The sequence below is a fragment of the Oryzias latipes genome, chromosome 4 (genome assembly GCF_002234675.1).
Source record: "Oryzias latipes chromosome 4, ASM223467v1".
Lineage (NCBI taxonomy): Eukaryota > Metazoa > Chordata > Actinopteri > Beloniformes > Adrianichthyidae > Oryzias > Oryzias latipes.
This window is the reverse complement of record NC_019862.2, coordinates 2823696-2850958: the sequence shown is the minus strand read 5'-3', so window position 1 is coordinate 2850958 and position 27263 is coordinate 2823696. Positions and strand designations below refer to the sequence as shown.

Genomic DNA, 27263 nt, shown 5'->3' with positions numbered 1-27263 from the left:
CTAAGCTGACCATCAGGGACCAACTCACTGGATTGTTTGAAAAAATCTCCACTGAATCACTGCTCTTTCACTCCTTTCCTCATTTCATCTGAGCTGCTCAGAGAGGAGCCTGCCGTGGCCGGCAGCAAACAGAATGCAAAGAATCTGCAGTATTCCCCTGTCTCCCACCAGGAGCCTGGCCCCCTTCTGAAGGACCTGTGAGGAGGCAGGAGCAGGACCAGGGAGGGGGAGGACTCTGGTTGCTCTGGCTCAGAGGAGGAACTCACGCGTCTGTTGTGCTCTGCACTTGCTGCCTGAGGTGTGTGCGCTCCTCCCTCCCTTTCACGCTGCCTGCTGTCAGCTCCATCCTTGTGTGGCTGAGGCCATGGTGCTGCTGCTGCAAGCCCTGCTGTCCTGCTGCTGCGCACTGCTCTGCCTGAACACGCTGCCCCAAGTGGAATCTGCCGTGCCCCTGGAGGGCTTCTACCCCTTTGGCCCAGAGGCGGGGGACTCGCAGACCATCACTCAGGACGATGGCGGCTCCGGGCTCCAGGAGATCTCTGTGGCTTTCCCTTTCTTTGGAGAGAGGCACACGGGGCTGTATGTGAGTACACTAGTGTGGCTTTCTGTGCGTTCCAGTTTAAACGCACAGAAAAGTGTTTGTATATGAGTGTGTGTGTGTGCCCTGGGAAGTTTGAAACTGTGTGAAATGTGCAGGAGAAGGGGCTAGGGGAGATTTGATTTGGAGCACAGCCAGATGCTACACGGCACTGCCTTCTGAGAGTTTCTGCATGTTCATCTGCTCTCCAGCAGGAAAACATCGTGTTTTCCCTCCGTGGCTGCAATCACAGCCACATGCAGCTCTTTTCTCCTTACATGTGCCCTGCCTGCACCCTCAGGGCGGTCAGGTTCACAGGGGGACGGCGAGAAACGCTGCCCCGGGTGGACAGCGGTGACCCCTGCTATGGAGAGGCTACAGAGGGCTGTTGAAAGAAATGACAGTTTGTGTTCTTACTGCTGTTGAAGCATCTGTGAGTTGTTCTTCCTCACACGAGGCTGGAGTTCAGAGAAAGTATGCACTCCGGAGAGGGAGAAACGGTGCTCGTGGGAGGAAGGAGGGTGGTTTGACAAGGATTTTCGCGCAGCCAGCGAAGCGCCCTTTGATCTGCCTTTGTCATGTGTTGGTTTCAGTTCCAGCACACGGAGAGACCGAACTCCCCCAAATCAACACCACCTGTTGTGGTTCTGCATCTGCACTTTCTCTGCAAATCCTCCCGTCCTCTCCTGGAGTCACTCCCGCCTCCTCCCTGCTCTGGCAGGAGAGGCTGAGGAACCATGGCAACAGTGGGCAAGGTTAAAGGCCGCCTTTCTAATCTCAGCATTTGTGCCAGTAGGGGTGAGGTCAGTCTCCTAATGAAGAAATGTTTTCAACTGCTTTGCAGCGTTCGGGCCGTGGCAGCCTTTCTCTCTGCAGCACGCCAGAACTGATTACATGCTGCTGTGTGTGTCCTGCAAATAGTCTCTTTCCCCCTAAATATACAGATGCCTACTTCCTGAACAAGATAAGACGAGGATCTGGCAGCTATGTTCAATCGCAGCCTGGAGTTGGTGGACATAAAAAGTGGAATGCTGCACATTCCTCTTTATCCAACTGGAAATAATGTAATATTCTGTTAAACCAAATGTGGCAATCAGTTGAAATGTGAAGCACTTGAACGCTCGCTGTCATGCAGGAGGCCTGCAGGGAGACGACTGAGCAGCTCATTTCTCCCTGAGCATTGCAGCGTAAAGTTGAATCGATGACTTTTGTCAGGAGCTGAAGACAAGCAAATACAAGAGAGTGTGTGGATGCTGACTGATGAGTTGGGTCAAAACCTGGGTTTAAATTTGAGCCTTTTGTTTCTTTTCTGGAGCAAAACGTATCATTTTCTTCAGTTGCTACACTTTCTGGCGTACCTTCGTCATTCTGAATCTCCTCCGGTCCTGCCGTTATATCCAGCAGCTTTTATTTGCTGGTGACATCTCCCATCCTCGTCCATATCTCCCCTCCCTGATCCCCCAATTCCTGAATAATTAGGCAGGTTCTTCCTCTAGACGGCTTTGCTGCTTGGTTTTGAAAAATTAACTTATTTGGTTTGATATTTTTTGCAACAGAACATAGACAAATCTGCAGCATTAAGGAATCTGAGCTTATAAACCCATTTGTTTCCCTTTCCTTAGTCAATCCCTGTTGTGTGGACAGCAGGGAAAACTCTGGCCCTTAGAACTATTGAAATTCTTATCATCATCTGAAAACGGAGCTAAAGCAAATCCACAGTGCATGCTAGCATTTTCCTCTGACATTTCATGCAACAAGTCCTACATTTCTGCATGTGTGCTTTGCACATGCATGTGTCGGGTTAAACGCTATCAAAGAGACTACATCTGCAAGCATTTAAAAACCATACTCTTTAATGGAACAGCGGGACATTAGGGAACAGCCTTTGACTGCTTGTGGAAGTAAGATTGACTTTAAATGTATTTCCTAAAATGCAGAATTACATGTACAACTATGGGATTTTAAAGACACACGCGGTACTAAACAAAGCTGTGATACATTTGAATCCTGGAGGAAAATACGTCCAATCTGAGACTGGAGTAAAAAAACATCCTTCACATGACTGATGGTCTTTTAATTCACTTTCTGATACAGAACTTTGATGAAAAAAGACCATTTTCCTCCAGATTATTTATTACAGGAAGAGATTAACCCTTGTGCTATCTTAGATGACCCCCCCCTTCCATTGAGGTGTTCTCCCTACCATGACAAAGGTGGACAAAGGTGGAAAGATTTCATGTAATCCATGGACACCAGTGAAGATCACAAATCATTGAAGAAAAAAGGTTCAGAGTACTGTCTAGTGGGTCTAGATGACCCCACTCCCAATGTTAAAGTGCCTAGGATAGCAGAAGGATTACGTTTGCTGTGGGTCTTGTATACTGTGTAAAGGGGGACATAAGTGGGGTAAACATGTGGCCACCTAACATCACTTTTCAGAATAGTGCCCTTTTTTACTCAGCTTTTCAGGGTCAGAAAGTGGGATTGGGGTGTCCAGTGAAGTGTTCCTTCACAGAAGCTGTTTGTAAGTTCTGACATGGCTGCAGACAAATGATTGCTTCAGCTGAAACTCTAAAGGGGAGACGGAGCTGCTTCAGGCCGAGAGCACAGAGCGCCGACTGTCCTCACAGGCTCAGGTCTCGTCAAATAAATCGGACAAGTTCATTGCTGTGAAGCCTCTAGTTTTGACTAGGAAAGGTGATGTTTTCCTGGACTAACCCTTCGAGTCTTTCACTCCGCTGGTGGCTTTTCACAAACCAGAGACACGTTTTGGTTCAAAAATCGCTTCTAAAGAAACTCAAACACCAAAAGTTCTCAAAATTTACAGAAAGAGAATTCCAGAATATAAACAAGAATTCTGGATCATAAGGTGGCCCCATTAAAAGTTGAAAAAATGTGGGGGGAGACCTGTTTCTTGGTAGGTCAACCTGGCCCCCCCCCTTCCTCCAATGACCTCTGAACCCATTTACTCTGTGACGAATGTGGGACTGTCTGTCGTAGCAGCTACACCCAGCTTCAAATTCAAGTCCTTTCTTCTTATTTCCTTATCAAGCAGGCTAAAAACAGGAATAAAACATACAAGTTTGAGCATTTCCAGATGCTGGAATTACTTTTTGGATACGTCTTGTTTTGATGTTCAATTATGTACTCTGCTCTGTTTGTTGTAAACTGGTCCACCTTCAAATCCCTGCCACCCAGGTCTCTCTGGATCTGAGGGGATTTAATTCCCGTCAATCTGCCCCCCGTCACGTTTGTCCGTGACTCCGGCGCTCTGCCCCGACGGCCCGTCCTCTTTCCCCCCACGGCGGACACATTCCCACCACGCCAAGCGGAGTCAGGGGGGAACAATCAACTGAGCTCCCCTGATGTGCCAAGCAAAACTTCCTCTGCTGTTTTTTCCAGCAGAAGTCTCCAACTGGAGGTTTTCACACATGCATGCCGCTGAGTTCTGCAGCGTTTCTTTGTCACAGTTCCTCTTCTGCCACAGAGGCTGATTATGAAACAAGGATTCTCAACAGTTTGGAAGAAAGTTTAGACACAGGCTTGTAAAATGCGGAGTGGTTGTTGAGAGTTGGATTTCTGTCTCTTGTTTTTTCACTGAATGGATCTGCTCAGAGGCCATTCAAACACCGCGTGCAGCTGCAGAATGCTCCCCCCTGTAACGGCCACTAATAGCTCAGTATTATTATCACAAGTCTCCTGACAAAATAATGGATGAGTAAGGATTTATTTTACCCATAATCCTCTCATAAACATACCAAACAGCTTCCTGTATACCTGATCTAAATGTTTAAGTCATTTTCTCCATGTGCAAAATCTCCTCTCAGTTGTTGTCCTGCAAACGACACAACATGATCGTCAACATTCTTCCCTGCTGTGAGTGACACACATGCAAATGTAAAGAAGAGGCTGGGAAGTTTCCTAAATTCAGAACTCTACACATTGTTTAAACTTTTCAAGTGAAGGCCAAAGGAAAATATTTTTGGCGCATTCTTTAACAGGCTCACTGTGCTGAGAAGGTAAAAAACATTTGCAGGCTTTTCTCCAAGCAACACACAAAACAAACAAAGATCCGCATTATTGAAGGGAAGGGCGAGGGCGTCAGATCTGGAGCATCGTGTTTTTCAGATTCTTCATTTGTCACATAGGAGGTTTAATCTTTGTGCTATACAGCTTTTATTACTGAATAAAGCAGCGTCTGGCCGCATCCCCTCTGTCCCCCAGTAACATGCGTGCTGTACATACATGATAAACAGAGAAAAACAGATTCACAAATGAAAGGAAAAGTGGACATATATCAGGAAAAGATCTTTTGCTGTGAGGATTCTCTTTACATTTGATCATTTACGTTGAAAGATCAGCTTAAACCTTTTGCCCTCAGACATTTTCTGTAAGCACCGACCCCTGATGGGAAAAGCCGAAAGGGACACACACTGTCCTTCACAGATTTATTTCATCCCTTAAAGTTGTGGATGCAGCATGAAGGCAGGGTCCTCTCTGGACGTTCACATACAGACAACCACAAGTGGTCATACTCCTGAGGGTGTGCACCCGTCAGACACTTTGGACAGTGAGAGGAAGAAGGATTACCTCCACAAACGCCACTTGAGCAGAGAGAACGTACAAATGCATGAGAATGGATCCCAGCTGGGATTTGAACCAGGGCCTCATTGCTCTGAGGGGAAAAGTCAGCTCATCCCACTGCGACCTGTACTGTGCATCCATGTTTGAGTCTGAGGTCCATGTCTGTCATGTACTGAGCTGTAATGAGACGTGAAGAGAAAGAAGAAGAACCGGATGATCAATTATCCTGTGATCAGCTAAAGGGAACAGTTTCTTGTCTCTCTCAGTGTCGAGGTCCTGCTTTGTGTGTTCTCCTCGTACACGTGTGGGTTCTCTTCAGACACAACAGTTTCCTCCACAGTCCAAAAGCATGCTTCATGTCTCTAAAATGATCTCCTAGGTGTGAATGTGTCTGGTTGCTCTTCTACCTCCACGATGGACTGGAAAGTTGTTGGACAGTAGCTGGGTTGACTTCAGCGACCCCGTGACCCCAGGCAGGAATGCAGTGGGTTTAGAGAAGAGATAAATGATGGAGTCAAGCCAAAAATAAAGATGTCAATTTCTACACCTGTTCAGTAACCAAAAAGATGCTTTTTTTACTCCTGTTCAGGCATCATGAATGCAGGGAAGTCTTTTTTTTTTTGGAACGCAGCACCTTGGTTCTGAAAAACTTTCGTTTCTCCCAGCTTTGTCTGCCATCGTCATGCTGGACTCATTTGTTTTTGTGTTCCGGCTGACTCAGGCCGTTGGGTGTTTAGAGGCAGAGCACAGTGTTGTTGAGGTAAAGTTGGAGCAGCAGCAGAAAGCGGCTTTTCTCAGCTGCTTCATCATTCATGAAGTTAGCGTCTGTTTGCCACATAGAAAAAGCAAACATCCGCCAGGCGAGCTTCGGCCGAACGCCGCTAGAGTCGACTCCGTGAGGTCAGAACCTGTTTGCTGACTTCCCCTCCAGCCCCACCTGATCCAGTAAACAGAGTGATTCAGGCGAACATTGTGAAAACCTTGTTGGCATGTTTCATGCAGGTGCCATAACTGCAGTTGCATCTCCTCAGGTGAACAACAACGGCCTTGTGTCTTTCCTGAGGGAGGTGTCTCAGTTCACACCTGTGGCCTTTCCAATTGCGGGGGATCGGAGGGTCGTGGCGCCGTTCTGGGCTGACGTGGACAACCGCAGAGCTGGGACGGTCTTCTACCGGGAGAGCCTGGACCCCTCAGTCCTGAGAAGGGCCTCCTGCGATGTCAGCACCTACTTTACCGAGTTTCCCAACTTTAATGCAACATGGACCCTCATCTGTACTTGGCATCGAGTGACTTTCTTTGGAGGAAACTCCCAAACACCGGTACCAGCCCATGCTGAACTTTGACCTTTGTAGAGGCTAAAAAATGTTTTTGAAAATCTAATTCCTTTAAAGTAAATGTAGTCTATTAGTATTTAAAGAGAAAATAAACAGTGAAACTCAATACTTGAGGCTCTGTGGGTTAGAAGTTACAGTAGTCTACTTCCCCCTCCGGCGTGACTCGCATGCTGTTACTGAGAGCACATGGAAACTAGAGAGCAACCCCTTTGACACGCTGCCAAACAGCTGAAACATTTAAACCAAAGTAAATCCAGCTTCTGCCTCCTTGAGCTGCTAAGAGCCAGAACTTGAGAATAACTGCGCATACATGTATATGTGAGTAATCTGGTTTGAGGTGGCCGCATTTGAACATGTCGGCCACAGCAGAGGAAAATGGAATCCTCATGAATGCTAAATAAACGGAGAAGAACTCTTTGATCAAAACCATTTCAGGGAAATCTTTGAAATGGGATTTTTGCCAAAGTAGTAGGGATTTTTGCCAAAAATCGTCACTGGACAGAACTGTATATATCGTCACTGGACAGAACTGTATATTTATAGATGCATTTTTGTTAGGATTTCCATTGTCTCTAGTTAAGAAGTGAGTCAAACCCTCCGGCTTTAGGTTACCAGTCTTAGCTGCCATTGACCTCAACTCAAGCTTTCACATAAACCTTTATGTCTTTATATGTTAATATGGAGACATTATTAATAATTAAAAACTCCTTCAAAAAATATGACCACACACTGTCACATTAAGCATATTAGCCTGTTCTGTGAACACTCAGATTTAAACATCTTTTCTGAAAGGGTCTAAAAGAGTCTTCTCCGTGCAGGTTAATACTTTTCAAGCGGTGCTCATCACAGATGGGGAGCTTTCTTTCACCATCTTCCAGTACAACAGCATCACCTGGACGACAGGCATGCATGCCAGCAGTGGGGGGAACCCGAAGGGCCTGGGGGGGATTGCGGCGCAGGTAAGACCACGCTGTCGGTTTTCTGACGGTCAGAACGCCAGTCCTGATCTGCTCCACGCTCCCCGAGTATGTCAGTCATCTTTTGTCATGTCTGCCTCTCTGCTGGTTTCTTCCCAGGCAGGTTTCAATGCTGGTGATGGTAAGCGTTATTTCAACATTCCAGGTTCTCGCACCAGTGATGTCGTGAACGTGGAGGCCACAACCAACGTGGGATACCCAGGCAGATGGGTCTTCCGCATAGATGATGCACAGGTGGAGGTGGGAGGCTGCAATAACTCTGGTAAGGTCTGCTGGGAGTGCGTGAGCTCAGGTGCCTCTGTCGCATATCTCCTGTGATTCTCCTTACCTTTGTGTCCTCATCCAGCATCAGTGTGCCCACACCTGCGGCCGTGCATGAACAGCGGCCGCTGCATTGATGACTGCATCACAGGTAACCCCTCCTTCACCTGCTCCTGCTTGGCCGGCTTCACAGGTCAACGATGCCAGATCGGTGAGAAAAACGCTTGTATATCCTGCTCCTCTGACGCAGTTTACACTCTGGCAGGAACTGTCTGCTCTAGATTAGCCAGGAAAAAGAATATCTCCTTGTTAGGAAAATTCTAGTTTCTCCACTTTTCAGAACACACCTGAATATTTCCCCAATAACTGGATGGAATCCATTCTGCTTAAATTCAGCTCATTAACACAACAGATGTTCCACCCCGATTAAAGATACTATACTGCCTCCTTTGTGTGTCTCTGCAGATGTTGATGAGTGTGCCTCCAATCCGTGCCAGAACGGAGGGACTTGTAAAGATCACACCAACAGTTTCTCCTGTGAGTGCCCTGCTGGATACACAGGGCTCCAATGTGAAACAGGTACAGTTGATCCATTGCTACAAGCTGCAGCACCGTTCATTGTTTCATCTCCTCTTCCACATGAATCCCCTTCAGCACATTAAGAGCAGCTGCAGCATTGGTGTGTGCATCCCTGTGGGACCCACAGTGACCTTTCTTTGCCGTTTCCTCTAAAGTCTGTTGCAAGAAGATTCCCCAATTGACCTATGAAGCATGTTTTTGGACTGTGGGAGGAAGCCGGAGTGCCGGGAAAACCCCCACGCGTGCACGCGGAGAACATGCAAACCCCACACAGAAAGGTCACGGCCAAGAGTAGAACCAGGGCCATCTCGTTGTGAGGCAAAAGTGCTAACCACTACACCACAGGGCAGCCCTGTTTCTAAAAAAATTTGTGAAAATTTGTGACATGAGATCCTTCTATTGAATATCTCATCCTGTTTATTGCAGAACAATGTTTGCCTCGTGTAGCTGGTCCCGGTTTTCTGCAGCCTCTGCACCTGTGAAGATGTTTCAAACGTCTTCTCTTCTAGCAACACATACTTGCAGAGTGAGAGAAGCAGTGAGACGGATGCATTAATTAATGTGTGTGTGTTGCAGACATCGATGAGTGTGAAGACAGGCCGTGCATGAACAACGCCTCATGCACACAGGGCATTGGTTCCTTCACCTGTGCATGCCAGCCAGGCCACACCGGTGTCCTGTGTGAGACAGGTGAGACGGCTGTCCCATGGATTTTTTGCAGAATACCTTCTCTTCAGCACTTTCCACATCAGACTCAGCTTGTTGCCAGAGGCTCCTGTCCAAAGAGTTTCCTCGGCTCTCTAGACTAATGGGTTATGCTTGAATACATTTAAAAACAGCAGCATTTTTTGCACACTTGGGTCATTCAGTGTAGCATTAACCACAATAGGAAGAAGTTTTTTTTCTAATCTTCTTCTCTCATGATGGCTGATGAAAAATCTCAAACCATTTGGCAACGTAAGGATGAAACAATACAGTCGGTGCCAAACATCTGTCAACTATTTGAAACTCTGCTTTAACACAAGTATACGCCATTTCACAAAGAAGTACAATCCTACTCATCCCGTGTAAAGTTCACACAATCCCCTCTGAGTTCATCTCCCAATAATTATGTTCTATTCATTTTGCAGACATAAATGAATGTGAGTCCGGGCCCTGTCTGAACGGAGGAGAGTGCATGGATCAGGTGGCTGGCTTCACCTGTACGTGTCCTTCCACCTTCACTGGAGCGTTCTGTCAAACAGGTGAGTTAGAGAAGGTTTGGCAAACCTTTCACTGACGTCTTTACAGTCCGGCGTTTATCTGCTTTGCTGCAGCGTCTGTGATGTGTCCCCCTCATTTGGGACAAGAGAAGCTCGGCCTCTTTCCTTTGTAACGTTTGTGGACATTCAAAGCAGATAAACATGAGGGATTTTACCGTATTAAATTAATTATTTAGGATTAGACTAACATGCAGCATCATGGAACCGCCCGTGTAGTTGCCGTCATCATTTCTTATTGTGGCACTACGAGTTTGTTACATTGTTGTGAAGGATCTTTTCTTTGTAGTGCTGTGCAGTTTTGGTTCTCTCCGGGTGTCATGGTGACCTGGTTGAACTGTCCATGAAGATGCTTGTTGGACCAGAAGCGGCACATGTTGACCACCTGCAAATGGAGTAATTCTGTGCTTTACCTCAGATTTAAACCAAACTCATTTTCACATTGTTAATGGTTCCCAGCAAAGAAATGAGGGTCCCCACTCCCCCCTCTTCTCTGAGTGGAGGCAGAAAGATGGCCTGACAAACGGGAGTCTCTATGTTAAACCTGTGAGGTTGCATTCTTCAGCTCTGACCCTGTCAGAGAAAAGGGTTGTCTCTTTTTTTTCAGAGTGATACAATATGCAAAGTGTGTGTTTGAATGCACTGATTCCAAAACAAGTCCAGACCACCACCACACCTGGTAGCTGGACTCAGGTTCTTGTAAATAGCTGCTTTGTTTCTTTCACGCACGATGGGCAAAGTTAAGACAAAAAAACATCTGGAAATAGTATACATTGTTTACATGAAACACTGCTTGTCTTGTTTATCCCTGAAGACAGTCGTTTAGTTGCCTCTTTTATGTGTACCCTTTTGGCCTTAATAAGGACACTTGACCCTGCTGTCCACCTCTGTCCAGTCTGGCTCTCTGTAGAACTACAATGTTCTGTGCACAAAGTCAACACAGTCCGCACACAGTCTGCTTTATGTCACGTCTTTGGCTGCAGTGCGACAGCTCCTCTTCGTTTTGATGGCAGCATTACGCTGTCATGCATTGAATTTGCAAATTGATCAACCTTTAGTTCTGTGAATGACATGGTTGACATCCTGTAGTTGTTCAGTTGACATTAGGCAATTTCTCTGCAGCCCTTTAGACTTTGACACTCCAAAAATGAGTAATTCCTTCAGTTTAGATCCAAAGGACACTCACACATTCATGAATTAGACAAACTGTGCAATTTTTTCAAAATGCAGCTTTTTTCTAAAAGCTCATCTGACTTAGTCATCAGCAGATGCCAAACCTGGGAGCCGGACTGGAGAAGTCCATGTCAAGTTCAAAAGTGGTTTTAAGCCTCTGACATCAGTTCAGTCCATGTAACTTTATCAAACAACAGCACGGTGATGCGGCACGGTGATGCGGCACGGTGATGCAGTACGGTGATGCAGTACGGTGATGCGGCACGTTGATGCAGTACGGTGATGCAGTACGGTGATGCAGTACGGTGATGCGGCACGGTGATGCGGCACGTTGATGCAGTACGGTGATGCGGCACGGTGATGCGGCACGGTGATGCAGTACGGTGATGCAGTACGGTGATGCGGCACGGTGATGCGGCACGTTGATGCAGTACGGTGATGCGGCACAGTGCTGCTCATGGTCAGGTCATGGAGCCTGAGGAAAGCGGTAAAAGCAAGATCTGAGCAGATGAGCAACATACATATGTGTCATAACAAACACCAGTACAGCAAAAATAAATGGACCGGCCACCTTAACTTTCTACAGAAGGAATAATAAACAACAGGGGTCCCTGTCTGTGTTTTTGAGAGCTCAGTCCTTGGACTAGAAGAATGACCCAAAATGTTTCTTAAATTCTGAATAGGGCAGTGAGCCCTCAAGTCTGACGAGAGCGAGCTTTGAAACTCACTTTTCCCTCCTTTTCTCTCAGAGTTGATGAGGCCGAAAGTCAATTCTTCTGAGACAGACAACCAAGCAGGTAAACGTGCAGCTTTCTTCAAACTGTCTCACATACCTTTAAGATATTTTGGATTGAAGATTTCTGAAAGCAGAGGGGCTGTGGTTGGGCTGTGGTTGGGGTGACAAGAGGCAGCAGGGCAGGTGAAGAGCAGACGGAGGCGTTGGAAGTGGAGCTGTGTCAAACCGCAGGAATTTGGGTTGGAAGCGACTGCTGTGATCAAACTGTATTGTTATTATCCAAATCAACATAACCTCACCCAGTTTACGACGGGAACCAGCAGTTTGATCCTGCCAATCGTTGTTTTACTGCTCATTTTATTCGTTTACCAACAAAAGGAAGTGCTTTGTCTAGACTTGAGATGGCGCGTTTACGAGTCAAAGCTGCTTCTTGGTATTCGGGGCATTTCTTCTAACACAAGTGGTGAAATATGCATTCTTTCACATCACTGTTGCTTCCTGTAAGTTCGCCTTAGCGTCACTCTTTAGAGTTGTAAAAAAGTGCAGCTGTGGCTGAAAAGCAGAATAAATGTCAGATAGGCTTTTAATCATCTCTGTTTGCTTTAGGAACAAACGGAGGGAAACTTCTTCAATTCAGCAGATTTGGCTTGTTGCTGAAAGCTATTTTAATCATTCCAAGTGTTTTAAATGCACACCACTTCTCACCTCTGTCTTCATTAACTATCAGTGCTTTTAAAGACTTTTAAATCTCCTAAATGGTTTCTCTTTGGCTCACTTGGAAGGCACAATGGAAAAAGGAGCAAGATCCTGGAAAAAAGGAGAAAGTGGCGAGAATCCGACTTAATCAGGCTCCCAGATGAAAGGAGCCGAGCTGCACAGGTGGCCAATGAAAGTGGCTTTTGCAAATTAACAACCCATGAATTGCCCTTGGGGCAATACATTTTTGGTCACAAAATATGCTCCATATCATCAGAAAAGTCCTGCCCTCCTCTCGGCTCGCGGGTCTTCAAAGTGGAGCCACTGAGCTGCCATGCAGCCGCCGCCTTTGATCCACTGCTGCAATTAGCAGGGAGAGGAAAACAAAAGCATTCCTGCAGATTGTAGAGGGAGGATGTGCAGCACGCTGACGGCTAGGTTCTCCTCTCAGAACCCCAAAAGGAAGTCAACCAACGTGCTTCACAGTTTAGGACATGAGAGACAAGAGCTTGCTGCAGCAGAATCCGATTCCTCTTTAGGATTTTCTGTCTGAATTACAAACTTTGTCCAACCTGTGTATCTGTGTGTGCTGCAGGCCATTGCCTCTGCCAGAATGGGGGTGTCTGTGTGGGCAGCACAGGAACCTGCGAATGCCCTTCAGGTTTCACTGGAGATCTCTGTCAGTTCGGTAAGTTCAGAAGGCTTTGAATACCGTCAGAAGGACGAAAAAAAGCTGGATAAACGGTGCAATGTTTCTTCAACTGTAGTGTTCCCTCTTGCAATGACCCCTGTCTGTCAGAAGTCACTCAGATACTGTGCAGCAGCAGACCCTGTCCTGACGGGAGTACGTGTTTGGAGTACGGCGGGACCTTCGTGTGCTCGTGCCAGACTGGAGCAGACTTCGATCTTCAGGACTTCTACCCAGATGGTAGGAGCCTGAGGTCTGAACTGAGCTCTGAGATTTCTTCCTACGCTCTTTTGAATCCTGTTGAACAGGTTTTGTGGCAGCTTTAAGGTTATATATGATCCACAAGTAGTACAATGAGAGTCAATTAACAGGGAACTTTGCATATGTCTGTTTTTGAAGTATGACACCATTACTCTATACCATGCATGTGAAGGATTTGAGCTGTACGTAGCTTCAGTAGAACACAGTCAAATCTGGGTTTGTGTTTTTCAGTACAGCCCCAGTCGGTCTGTGACTCTTCTCCCTGTCTGAATGGGGGGTACTGCTATGAACGGGACGGGGGCTACTCCTGCGAGTGCAGACATGGATACTGGGGGAAGCACTGCGAAAAAGGTAGACCAGCACTGCTGCTACTTTAGACCCAATCTTCAGGACACCTGCCAATTCTCGTAATGATGCTTGCCATCATTTTTTTCTTCTGTCAGAGTTATGGGCGGTTTCTCGAAATGATGATTTGCATTTGAGTGGAGTGGAAGTGATTTATGTTGTGTGATTAAAAGCCTAAGTGCTTTCTGCCTCAAGGATTCCCCTTCACTGTCTCTCTCCAGTTAGACTGAATACTTGTGCTTCTGGTCCCTGCCGCAATGGAGGCTCCTGTAAAGAGGAGGCGGGGGGCTACAGATGTGTGTGTCCTTACAGATTCACTGGAAAACACTGTGAAGTGGGTGAGTTCCAAACAAAGGTCATGTCTCTGTGTCTACAATCTTTCATGTCATTCTCCTGTTTGCTTCAAAGCACACATGTGACAACACTTTCATTTCTCCATCATCTAAACGTCCTTCCCTTCCCTTTGTACTCCACCGCTGTTGTTTTGTGGTGTTGCACTGTTGAGCCAGGAGGTCACTTTGATTTTGATTGAATGTCACTTTTGCCATTTGGATGTCTTTTTCGCTGCTGCAAAGAAAAGAATTTCCCCATCGTGGGATGAATAAAGTCTTATCGTACCTTATTGTGTAACACCACACTCAGAGGCGTGTTGCTGTTTGCTCATTTATTCCTTCTAATGTCTGGAGATTCAATGTTATTAGAGTTGATATGTTTGATGTAGAAGAAAAGGAGCAAAATAAACAACAATTACTAAGAATCCTTTCTGCAATGAGCTTTTCTTACATCACTCAGTAAACTTGACACAAACGTTACAGAGCCCAAAACGCTGCTTCAAGGTCGCAAAATTTGAAGAAATGATTAGGATCGATAATTGGAGTTACATGGACCATTGAAATACCACCCAACACCAACCAACCTTTGTTCGTCCACTTGACCTGCCCTCACTTCTCACTGTAACCTTCCTAGACTTCCTATAAAAGCCAGATCTCTGAACGTCAAACTTCCTTTGGTTCTTCCAGGAAGGCCTGACCCCTGTGCCTCCAGTCCCTGTCTGAACGGTGGGACCTGCTTCCACTACATAGGAAAATATAAGTGTGAATGCATGGAAGCCTTCAGCGGCAGGCACTGTGAAATAGGCAGGAGCTCATCAGGTAAGCATGGCCTCAGCACTGGTGGGCGTTGGCACCACACTGAGATCGTCTTAGCAGTCTTACTGCACTGGAAGTCCTGCGTTTTCACACATAAGAAAGCTCCAGAAGCTAAAAAAAAAGTGAGACCCGATCAGACCTGATGACTCGTCTCCACAAGCATAAACAACATGCTTGAGGTTTTTTTAGAAGGACGTCTAGATGGAAAGCACCTCTATCAGCATGAGTATGATCTCAATGTGCTCTTTTAAGCCCCCTGCTTGTGAAGCCGTGTTACTGTGCAGCCTTTTTGCTCTGTGCAGCCTTGACAGCACAGTCTGTCTGCCTGTGTTCATTTCAGAGCAGGGCTGTGGGCCGCCTCCACAAGTCAAGCATGCTGACGTCCAGTTTTCCTCCATGACAGCCGGCTCAGTGGCTGTGTACGTCTGCCACTCAGGCTTCACATCTATTCCTAGGACTGCCACGAGCGTCTGCGGCATTCTGGGAAAATGGAGCCAGACTCCTGTCTGTGAAGGTCTGGAACACACAGAAACACACACAAAGACTGCAGTTACAACAGCAATTTCTGATCATCACACTCCCTCCACCAGAGATCAACGAGTGCCTATCACAGCCGTGCCTCAACGGCGGAAGCTGTCAAAATAACGTCGGATCCTTTCTTTGCACGTGTAAGGATGGCTTCAGCGGAAACCGCTGCCAGTTAGGTAAAGCTGTGGTCAACTCCACACACAAACACACTTCTTCACACCCACAGATCTATATTTAGTGCCTGCGTATGTTTCACCTCCCTTCAGACACAAACGAATGCCTGTCAGAGCCCTGCATGAACAGGGGGACATGTGAGGACAAGCCAGGCTCCTATCTGTGTCACTGCAGGCCAGGCTTCAGGGGCCAGAGCTGTCAACTAGGTGCAGTTCTTCTTGTTAACCTTTGCTGTAACAAATATTAAGCACTGACCCACAGGAAACAACGGATTCTACCACCGTGTGAATATGTGTGTGCAGAGCAGGACGACTGTGAGTCCAGCCCGTGTCTGAACGGAGGTGTGTGTCGAGCTCACAGAGGGAGTTACGCGTGTTTGTGTAAAGACGGTTTCTTTGGAGAGCAGTGCCAAATGTGTAAGTCAATTTGCACTGTTCTTTTACAGTTGAAATGTTGTGTGTTTTTTTTTCCTAGAGGGCCCAAACGTGTTTGCATTTGTTTTTCAGTTGAGGTCTAGAGGGACTGTTTGTGCGGATGTCAGTTAGTTTCAGTCTTCTTTTACCAAACCAAGATTTCTTTTAGTTTTCTGATTGCATTTTTAGTTTTTAAAAACTCCTGTATGGATGATTTTAAGCCGTCACTTGAATTCTTACTGGATCAATGCGTTTACCTGTAGGATAAAAAAATCAGTTGTAGTTAGTTAGTTAGTTAGTTAGTTAGTTAGTTAGTTAGTTAGTTAGTTAGTTAGTTAGTTAGTTAGTTAGTTAGTTAGTTAGTTAGTTAGTTAGTTAGTTAGTTAGTTAGTTAGTTAGTTAGTTAGTTGAGGAGAAAATGGATCTGTCTTTATTTTTCTGCCTGAGGCTCTTTTCATCCCGACTGGATGGACTGCATTTAACGTTTTTATAAAATTGCATCATGTATGAAATAAAGCACTTCCACAGCTAAAGATGCACCATCTTGAGCTGTTGCTTTTTTATTTGGACTTTTATGTCCAAAGCTCCATGTCCTGCTCTGGTTTTTGTTGGATAGCTGTTTTGAAGGATGTCTGGTTTGTTTAAATCTAATTCTTGCTTTAGATGTTCTTTAAAAGCTCATCTTTCTATATTTTTTGGTTATTCTGAAATAGATTAGACATATAAAATGTTCAACATTGAAGCTGTTAGTTTGGATTTAAACCATTTCTGATCATTCACCAAACCGTTGGAGACCGTGCTGGAACCAGAACACGCTTCAGCGAGCAGCTTCACATCGTCCACATGGGGTTTGTTCAGGTCCTGATTCTTGAGAAGTCTCATCTTGGACTCGTGTACGTGTTCCTCTGAAGTATTTTAAGGTTAAAAATACTAAATGTAACCCCAAAACACAGGGAGGCTTCACATCAGGAACTAAAAATGCCATTTGAAGTGTTCTCAGATTGAAACAATACAGGAAACATTTAGAATTGATTTGAAACAGTTTGAAGTTAGTTTCTTTTCTTCACAAGGACACGCACACACACACCTGCGAACGAGCAGGTGGAGGATGTTCAGACCCTTTTGTAGAATTGCATGTTGCCCTCATCTCTGCAGCAGATAGAGAGGCTTGACTCTGTGTTGCATCAACTGCCTGTCTTCCCCCCGCCCGCAGTGGAAGACCCTTGTGTACTGAAACCTTGTGGAAACCGTGGCCGTTGCTGGAGTGACAGGAAAGGCAACTACAACTGTGTCTGCAAAGTCGGCCTCACTGGCAAAGACTGCAAGAAAGGTGAGTTCCCTGCTGTTCCCTGCTCCCCCCTGAGCATTGCATCTTCATGCTGGACACTTTGATCAGAAACGTGAGGATGCTTCTGCTTCCAGACCTGCTGCCCCCGAATGGTCTCCATGTGCTGCGTGTGGAGGAGCGAGAGGTGGAGCTGTGCTGGGATGAGCTGGAGCCCTCCCTCAGCCCCATCAGCATGTTTGCTGTGACCTACGCTCCACTGGGTCAGAGCAGCACTAAAACAGACTTCCTGGACCATCGTCAGTTTACCCACGTTATGCAAGGCCTTCAGCCTGGGATGCTCTACAACATCTCTGCCGTCTCCCTCAAATTCAAAACTAACAGCAATGACACCAGCCAGCCTGCTACTGCTCTCATTCGCACCAGTGAGCTTCAGAACTGCCCAAAAATGTGTTCAGGTGAGACTCACCACACATTTTCAAACTTACTGTGCATCTGTGTTGCAGGACCACCACCAGTGGAGCAGCTGCAGGTGGTTAATGTGTCGTCCTCTCAGGTTTGGCTGAGCTGGCTCGTTCAAGCTGCCCATCATGCAGCAGTCAACCGGGTCCACGTGTCTCTGTCGCCACTAGATGGAAGTGAGGCTCGCACTGCTGTGCTCAACATAAGCACCACTCAATACACCTTCAGGTAAGCTTCTGCACTGCACCTGTGTCCACACAGTTCCAGGACCGTGGCTGTAGTTCCCTGTGGCCACTGGAAGATGGTGCTCCTGAAAAGCCTTGGGGTGGCTGTACTTCCCTTCTGCCCCAGGAGAGGGCACCCTTGTGGAGGGAATGAGACAGGACTGGGGAACCAAAACTCTTGTGTTTCTGCTTGTGCTCCACAGGTCTTTAGGGCCCGGTCAGATGTACACGGTGGACGTGCTAACTCAAAGTGGAATCAGACCAGACGAGTTTCCCTCCACCAGCCACTCAGCTGGACCGCTGCAGTTCTGGACAAGTATGCTTCATCATTGTTACAGTTTGTTTCCTCTTGGACAATGCTGCAGTCTGGGATCAGCAGATCACGCCAGTGTTTACTTTTAAACCTCAACACTGACAAACATTTCCACCAGAGGTTTAGCAGAAAAGGGGAAAAGGATATTTGGACTAAGGTATATAACCTCTGCATGTTTAAAGGTTTGGCCTAATAAGTTAGACAATGATTAGTCCTAACAGACAGCTAATAAAAATAATGAAAGGCGCTTTTTTTCTAAATTGCACACAGGCAGAAGGGAAAGCAGGCAGGGATGGAGCCAGATCCTCTGAACAGGCAGGACTCAGCTGGGCTATGGGCTGACACAGCAAAGTCCTCCAGGGTGGAATGAGCAGAGGATTCCACAGAGTCCAGAGACAGGAGGCTTGAATCAGAGGGGTTTGTCACTAGACGGGCAGAAATACAGACAGGGGTCAAGCAGGGGCAGTTCCAGGGCATAAGAGCGTCAAAACATGATCGGGCAGAGCAGGGTTTAAGACATCAGACTTCAGACAAACTACTGGCTGCAAGCAGAGTGATAAATAAAGAGCGTCTTCAACATGTTTCATTACTTCCACATTTTTTATCTTAGAGCCTTATTCCAAAATGGATCAAATTCATTGATGTCTCCAGCATTCTACACACAATAACCCATTATTAACAATGTGAAAAACGTCTTTTGTATTTGTTGCAAATGTGTTAAAAACCAAAACCCTGATAATTCACATGTACATAAGTATTCCAAGCCTTTGCTCAATACTTTACTGATGCACCTTTGGCAGCAGCCTCACTTGGTTTGAAATGTGATGTCATAAGCTTGGCTCCCTTTCTTTGGGTTAAGTTCCCCCATTTCCTCTTTGCAGTACCTCTCCAGCTTCATCAGGTTGGATGAGAAGTGACAGTGCACTGCCATTTCAAGATCTCTCCAGAGATGTTCAATCAGATACGGTCCAGACTCTGCTGGGGCCACTCAAAAACATTCTCCAAGTTGCTGTGAAGCCACTATCTTGATATCTTTGGTTTGTACTTGGGTCATTGTGCTGCTAAAAGATGAACCGTAGCCCTAGTCTGAGTTCAAGAACACTCCGGAGCAGGTTTTCATCCAGGACATCACAGTATTGCCTTCATCCTTCCAGTTCTTGCTACTACCATCACTATGCATCACTGTAGGGATGATATTGACCTGGTGATCATCTGTGCCTGGCGTTCCCTCCAAAGAGATTCATTTTTGTCTCATCAAACCAGAACATTTAGTTTCTCATGCTCTGAGAGTCCTTCAGGGGCCTACTGGCAAACTCCAGACGGGCTACAAAGGAGTAGATTCCATCTGGCTTCTCACAGAGTGGTCGTGGTGCAGTGGTAGGGCGGTCGACCTAAGATTGAAGGATTGCAGATTCTATTCCAGCCTTGCCTGCCCATGTGTCGAAGTGTCCTTGGGCAACACACTGAACCCCACCTTGCCTCTGGTGGAAGGATGGCTCCAGCGTTCGGCAGCGGAGCGGCCACCAGTGTGTCAATGTGTGTGAATGGGTGAATGGGTATGTGACTGTAAAACACTTTGGGCCTTCTAAGAAGCTAGAAAAGCGCTATAAGTATACGCCATTTACCATTTACTATTCAGACCTGTTTGTGTATTGCTGTAGAGATGGTCTCTACAGAGGAACACTGGAGCTCTGACAGAGGCACCATTGGGTTATTGGTCACCTGCGAACATAGGGCATCACTCAACTTAGACGACTGACCAGCTCCGAGAAGAGTCCGGTGGTTCCAAACATCTTCCAGATGGAGGTCACTGTTTTTGGAACCTTAACCCTTGTACTATCTTAGATGACCTCCCCCCTTCCATTGACGTGTTCTCCCTACCATGACAAAGGTGGATAAAGGTGGAAAGATTTCATGTAATCCATGGACACCAGTGAAGATCACAAATCATTCAAGAAAAAAGGTTCAGCGCACTGTCTAGTGGGTCTAGATGACCCAACTCCCAATGTTAAAGTGCCTAGGATAGCAAAAGGGTTACAAGCAGCAGACAGTTGTCTGAAACCTTCCCTAGCCTTTGCCTTGAGACAATCTTGTTCCAGAGGTCTACAAACAATTCCTTAGTCTTCTTGCTTGGTTTGTGCTTTGACATGCACTGTCAATCCTGGGATGACAGGAGTGTACCTGTAAAGATCACATTCAATCAACAGAATTGACCACAGGTGGACTTCAATGAAGCTGTCAATGAAGCTCTCAAGGATGATCAGTGGAAAAGGGGATGTACCTGAACTCAATCAGAGTTTCATGGCAAAAGGTGTGAATACTTATGAATATGCGATTTCTCAGGTTTTTCCTTTTTTATCATTTTTAAATGTATTTTTTTCCTGTTGTGATTATGGGTTGTTGTGTGTAGAATTTTGTGGACATCAATGAACTTTATCTACTTTGCAATAAGGAAATGAATTGCTGTGAATTCTTTCAGGACACACAATGGACAGGTGATGAAGGTGATGAAGGTGATTTTTGGGGAAAGCAGAGCAGACACAGGAAGAAACAGAATCCTGACACTTCAGTTTACCCCAGTTTAGGAATTGTTCTTTTTTTTGCATGTTTGAATCCATCTTGAAAATAGGAAGTGACATTTTAGACTGCTTGTGATTTTCCAGAATTGTTTTAATTTAAGACATTTTCACAGATAAACTTATGAGCACAACTGCAGTAAGTAAGAGTTTTTAGTGCTACTGTTGCTGCCATCTGATTGCATGTCTTGCCTTTAGGGCCACTTGCTCCACAGAACCTCTCCTTATCCCATGTGACCCCTAACTCAGCGGTGATCACCTGGAGTCGCCCCTCGAGAGACATCCCGGATGGCTTTGTGATCAACGTAACCAGAGGGCTGAACACCAGGAGCCGCTTCCTGCCAAACGGAAAATTGGGATCCTATACGATCCGTGAACTGAATCCAGGACAAAACTACTACGTGGCTCTCAGTGCGGTCAAAAACACAGGGCAAGAGCAGATTCCCAGCGCGCCGCAGCACATAGCCTTCACTACATGTGAGACAATCCTCTACACGACAAAAATCAAGCATGCCACTATGTGGAGCAATTAGGCAACGGATCTGAGTCAAAGTTTAAATCAAGATTCTGAAACTGAATGGTTCCTCTGTGTTTGCTTTGTCTGGAAAAGTACCTGTGCAGGTCAGACCGTCAAAGAGGGAGAAGCCATCAGTGACCGGTCAGCGGACCCCAAGTGAACGCCCAGGTACTTCATCCCAGACGCCAGGCCTGGGAGGTCCGGCAGGAACAGACAACTCAGACGACTCCTTTAGGTACCAGACAGAGCAAAACATGGAAGTGATCTGAAGTTTCACAGTTAAGGCTGAGCTTTTGTGTCTCCTGCAGATTCACAGAACTGGTTGACAGAAGAGGAAAAATAACAGCAAAGTTCACTCACCTGCCTCAAAAAACCCTTCGACATCGAACCAGTAAGTCTAAAGCACATCTGAAGGTCTGTTTAGCTTACTTTTCCGGAACAAGAGCTGGTTTGTGAGGAGGCAGACAAAGACACATTCATCACCATCCTTTTAGGACGCTCTGAGAGAGAACCAAAGTCAAATAAAACTGTTCAGATCCAATTTAAATCAACAGAATATGATCAAACTTAGAAATATTGGACTACAAAGCAATTACAGAATGGTGCTTGTTATAAAAGAAGGACAGACAGCTGAAGAGTTTTGAGAACTTGCTAAGCAATTTCACCTTGAAAAACTGGATTTCTTTTAGATATTTACAAATGAAAAACTAGTATAAAACATTGATACAGAGAGGCTCTTTTGGGGATGAGGGTGGGATCGTTCAAACAATAATAAGGGCATACAAAGACAGCAATACTATATTGATTATTACACTATGTAAATCTTTTATGGAGAATGACGAAAACACAATGTTAAAAGTAAAAGATAACTGGGAAAAAGAATTAAACATAAAGATAACTGAGTTAGACATTGGTTAGACATGTGGAGACACCACCGTACCACCACTGGATCTCCAAAAGAGAGTTTGCCTGGAAAAATTTTCATAACACCTAAACTGAAGAACAAACAGTTAAAAACAAATCAGAGCTGTTGGCGTGAATGTGGAAGTAAATGTAGACCATTCTCATGTATTTTGGAAGAGTCCGAATGTAACAGGATTTTGGAAGATGGTGTGTGATATAACATGCAAAGTGCTGGGATGTACAATTACTTTGGTGCCAGAACTATTTTATTTGTACATGTTCTCGGGAAACTCAATCCAGCAAAGTGACAAATATTTATTTAAAGTTCTGTTACTAAAACATTAACCAGGACCTGAGGCTCTACGTCGGTCCCATCAAAGGAGCAATGGACATCAACAATTAACGACATCTATTCAACGGAAACCATAACATATAGGCTGAGACTGCAAAAGGCACAATTACACCAAAAGTGGAAAAAATGGAGACTTAACAACAAATAGACCCACGAAGCACCAAAAATCAACCTCTGTTTTGATTTTGGTTTGTGGCTTAATTTCATGTGACAAAACTAATAAAAATAAAGTTTAAACATAAAATGTTCAAATCCAGAATTAAATAAATATCAACAGAGATGTGTCAAAACATAAATATGCGCACAACAAGAGACAAGTTTCTTTCAGAAATCATTTAAAAACGGGTGACACAAAGTGGTAGAGGCCACTCTTATTGGCCATTTGGTTGTGGGTTTGAATCCATGCCTCTACTATGCCTTTTGGTTCCTCCCTTTTCAGGGTCACCACAGCAAATCATGCAATACACATGACGGATTTCTGACTTAACCCTATGCGCTTCCCCAGACTTGGGACCTGCACACATGACAGCAGCATGTGGTTGCACTGGTCGGGTCAAACCAAAGACTCTAAAAATGGGACCCAGTGCCTCCCTGCTTCACCCTCAGCATTGAGGGCTTGGATTGGGGGATTAAACCACAAATGGCAGCGCATCGTTTCCCTGAGGGAGGGGTCAAATGCACAGAACAAATGTACCATGTCCAAGTGTGTGACCATTGATGGGACTTGAACTTTTTTACTAGTGGCAATGACTTGTATACGTGTTCTTAGTGTAGTTTTAATATAATGCATTTTTGTTTGGAGTTTTTTTTTTTGACTACCATCTGTCCAGCCAGGAGGCTGCACCGCTCATTACAATTTCATTACTACTATGTAGAAAAAAAGAAAAGGTCACCAAACAGAGGCTTTTTGGGGGAAGGGGGCATTGTTTTTACATGAGACATGTATTTTACTATTGTTGTCTCTCATTTGAATGGAGTGCAGTCTCAGTGTTTCTCCAGCGTGTCTGGAGGTCAGCTCTGCAGGTTTCATACACAGAGCATAAATGAGTCCTGAAAGAAGAGTCGGTGCTGGTTTAAAGTTAAGAGATTGATTTGCAACCCGCTCCTCTCTCAAGCAGGGGTCTGAACCACTGTAAGTGCAACTTCCACCTTGACCTCACTTAAAATTGCTGCCTTTATGGGAAGCGATGGCACTGTCTCCTCAACGATGCGTGCCTTGAAGAAAAACTGGCAGTTTTCAATAGAAAGTTATTCTTTTGAACCTTTTTTACAAACGTTTGATGTTTGGGATAAAATGCATTTGGCTTATGGCAGTTGACTAATGTATTTCAATCTTTTTAGTCTTGATACATTTTATTCCAGAGCTGTTTGTCATCAGCCAAACAAATTTCCCAGATGTGATCTTTGTTCCCCTTCCGATTGTTCTGACGGCTTTTAGGCTTCAGCTATGAGTTTCTTTTTGCTAAGGAGCTGGACGTCAAAATTTTGAGCCCTTCATCTTGATCCCACGATTTCTGAACTCCTCAATTAGTGATTTGGAAAATGTCCTGTTTTGCAGAACCAGATCCACCAATCAGATTAGAGAAGATGGAAGAAACAACAAATAGAATCAGCCTTGCATTAGAGATTCAAGAGGAGAGCTTGAGAACAAAGCCTGGTAGGTCTTTGGGATCCTGTTTTCTTTTTAATAGAGGTCTCATCTCGTTGTGTAAGTGATTCCAGCTGATCTGCCACTTGTGTGTTTGAGGTTTGAGCGTGTTGGTGGAGCTGCAGGCTATCAACACACAGTATCAGCTGTGAAGAGGGTGGAATGGAGAGTCTGAAACATAAAACTCAGACTCCTCTAAAGAGGTTAATGGCAGCTGCTGTTTTTCAGACTCGCCTCAGGACTGCCGCCGTCTGTCCTGCCTCAACGGAGGTACATGTGTTAACGGAGGCGGCGCCTTCATCTGCAGCTGCACGCCAGGGTTCAAAGGCAGGCACTGTGAACTGTGTACGTTTATGTGGCCCTCCACACATATTCTACATTCACCTTGGCTCTTTTCAAGAAAATGTTCCAAATGTTCCTGTTTCTCTTTATTAATTTCTTTATTCTAGTATCTTCTGCCACTTTTTTAGCCGCTTAACTCCTTCTACAATTTTTCTGCTATTTTAACCATTCAACCATTAAAATTATCTTGTTTCTGTGGTTTTTTGTCATACTTTATCTAGTTGAGACAATCTTGGATGTGAAACAGTGTTTCTGAACAGCTGCTAACAGTAAACAACACAGTGTGGAAACACGCTTTACATTGTTCATAAACTGCAGTCCGTGAAGCACAGAGTGAAAAGAAAACCTAAAAAAGTTTACCTTTTGTTTTCTACAAAAATATTTTATGCCACTTTTTGAATACTCCTGTCTTAAAATCCTCCATCAGGCAGAACGGTGGTTCTGACCCGCCTCACTCTAAGTGCTTTTCCTTTTTGACCACATGCCCTTTCTTCCCCTGTTGTGTGCCTGCTGTTTTGCAGCATGCCAGCGGATGCCACATCCCTGCACCCGTCTCTACTCGGAGACCAGGAGTGTGCCCGTGTGGGAGGGGGGAGTGTGCCACTACCTGTGAGTCTCATTAAACCCGCTGTGGCCTCGCTTGCTCCTACGCTGACGTTTGAGGTTGAAATGTGGCCATTATGCTCGTCGGTTAAAGCCCTTTTTTTTCTTGGCAGGTATAAAAGAATATACAAAGTACAGCAGGATGTGTGTTATAGAGAAATCTGTGAACAGATATTTCCCAGCAAAAGTCGGAGTAAGTTCTATTTCTTTACAAAGTTATGAGGATATTTTTTACGCAACACTTGTTGTGGCTCACTTGTGTTTTTTCTTAACAGCCAGAAGAACAATTAACCAACAATAAAGGTTTGTTTTGCTATCTAATATCAAATGCAGTTAAAGGTTTTTTACATTTAATTTCTACTACTTATGATAGAGTTTATGGAAAGAAGAAGAGAGGAGGAGTTTCCTGAGAATGTTCTGGAGGTAAAGAGAATCTCAGAGAGGGTGATGAGGCAGGAGGTTTTGAAAAGGTGATTTTGAATGTTGTCAGTGGTTATGCCCCCCAGGGTGGATGTAAGCGAGAGGAGGACTGATTCTGGAGAGAGTTGGATGAGATCATCCAATCAGGGCAGACGCCAACAAACATGTGGGAGGGAGGGGGGGGGAGGCAGAGGTGATGGAGAAGTGGAACTTTGCCAAAAGAATGAAAATGTCACAGCCAGTCCAGGTTCATGTTCGTATTAATCCACAGCTCATATTTATCCAGAGTTGTTCATTCATCTGCTCTCTCACCCTTTTGCTGTTACCTGAGTGCATGGGGGTCTTTTGGTCATGTTTACATTATTAGATGTTTACGGGTGTGTTCAGACTGGACACATTTGGTCCACCTGCAGGGAACCAGTGTTAGTTTCCCCTGATAATCTGAAAGAAATTAAGCAGACTCGGTTCGGAACAAAGGATTTTTGCAGTCTGAGTACACCCCAAGATTTTGCCACCAGGCCTGGTCTCCTGCCTTTTGGGTCCTAAACCAGTTCCTTGAAATGCATGAGACATCTTGTGCAACCAGAAATAGGTCTGTGACTGCAAAGTGGTGGCTGATGAGTAAATATGGAGACTTTGCTGTGAAGTGAAGAAGTTTGGAAGTGTGCAAATAGGAAAAGGTTAAGACAAAGCAGACAGGAGCACAGAGAGACGGTGAAAGAGATGCTGATGGTGAGATGGTGAGAGATGGTGAAAGGATGCTGAGGTTGGAGCTACCGGGAAAGAGAAAGAACATGGCGAAGGTTCATAGAAGTAAAGAAGGAGGACATGATGGTGATTGGTGTGAGCGAGAAAAATACAGAGGACAAGAATAGATGGATTTGCTGTGCCCCCCTAGAGGGAAGAGCCACAAAGTAGAAAAACGTATCCTAAAATTAAGTTGTTTTTTTTCTCTCTCTCTCTCCAGATCTCCTGGATGCAGATGTTACGACTGTTACAGCTGTCATGGGGAAATCTCTGAACTTCAATTTTGTTGTAAATAATCTACTTGAATGATCTGCTTATGGTCATTTTGTGCTGAGAAACTGTCTCAAAACCCAATGAAAGAAGCAAACCATCCTCCAGTAAGGCTGCATCTCCACCTGAGCAACCAGCGCATATGTGATGCACATTGTTCTGTAGGTTTCCAGGCTCAATTTTCTCACAGTCGCATACAATCAGTTTAAATGAAAAGTTAGCAGCATAAGAAACCTTATATACCTCATTTCCATGCTGACACATTGGAGAGGGTTTCATCTGTGGTCCAGCTGCAGGTTTGCCCCTCAGGGAAAAAAAAGCCTCAACTGTTCAGGGTCTTTTCTTCACACCTCCCTATGCTGCTTGTTGTGGAGTCAACAGGAAATATATATTTCTACCCCACCCCACAAACTACTCCTCTCTACTGCCAATGGTCCACAATGTTTTCCGTGTAAAATGTTGTTCTCCGTCTCAACAGATATTGTTTGCTACTATGTAAATAGTGTTTATAGGCCATTTTGTAGGTGAATTTTTTTAATAATAAAAGTGTTCAAATGTTTTCATTGTCTGTTACAGATTTGTTTTATATTTTTCACTAGTTGGTATTCATTTGTGTTGCTTTGTTTTAAGGATGCAAAACCCTTAAGAATCCATCCGTCTTTAAACATTTAAACCAGTTGTAACCCTTGTGCTATCCTAGGCACTTTAACGTTGGGAGTTGGGTCATCTAGACCCACTAGACAGTGCTCTGAACCTTTTTTCTTCAATGATTTGTGATCTTCACTGGTGTCCATGGATTACATGAAATCTTTCCACCTTTATCCACCTTTGTCATGGTAGGGAGAACACGTCAATGGAAGGGTGGGGT

General features: G+C 45.1%; 1 protein-coding gene across 1 annotated transcript; it reads left to right on the top strand.

Moving 5' to 3' along the window:
- The first annotated feature begins 4 nt into the window (after window positions 1-4).
- On the top strand, window positions 5-26954 carry sned1 (sushi, nidogen and EGF like domains 1). The gene is made up of 31 exons (XM_011473681.2): window positions 5-583; window positions 6193-6480; window positions 7314-7454; window positions 7572-7734; window positions 7819-7944; window positions 8199-8312; window positions 8889-9002; window positions 9443-9556; window positions 11494-11541; window positions 12772-12864; window positions 12976-13104; window positions 13357-13476; window positions 13692-13808; window positions 14490-14621; window positions 14959-15132; window positions 15209-15322; window positions 15413-15526; window positions 15623-15736; window positions 16947-17063; window positions 17156-17443; window positions 17525-17708; window positions 17908-18020; window positions 20792-21070; window positions 21204-21345; window positions 21419-21501; window positions 23924-24022; window positions 24242-24358; window positions 24877-24964; window positions 25072-25151; window positions 25234-25261; window positions 26346-26954. Exons 1-30 carry the CDS (start codon window positions 365-367, stop codon window positions 25257-25259), a joined length of 4050 nt encoding a protein of 1349 aa, XP_011471983.1. The 5' UTR covers window positions 5-364; the 3' UTR covers window positions 25260-25261; window positions 26346-26954.
- The last annotated feature ends 309 nt before the right edge of the window (window positions 26955-27263 follow it).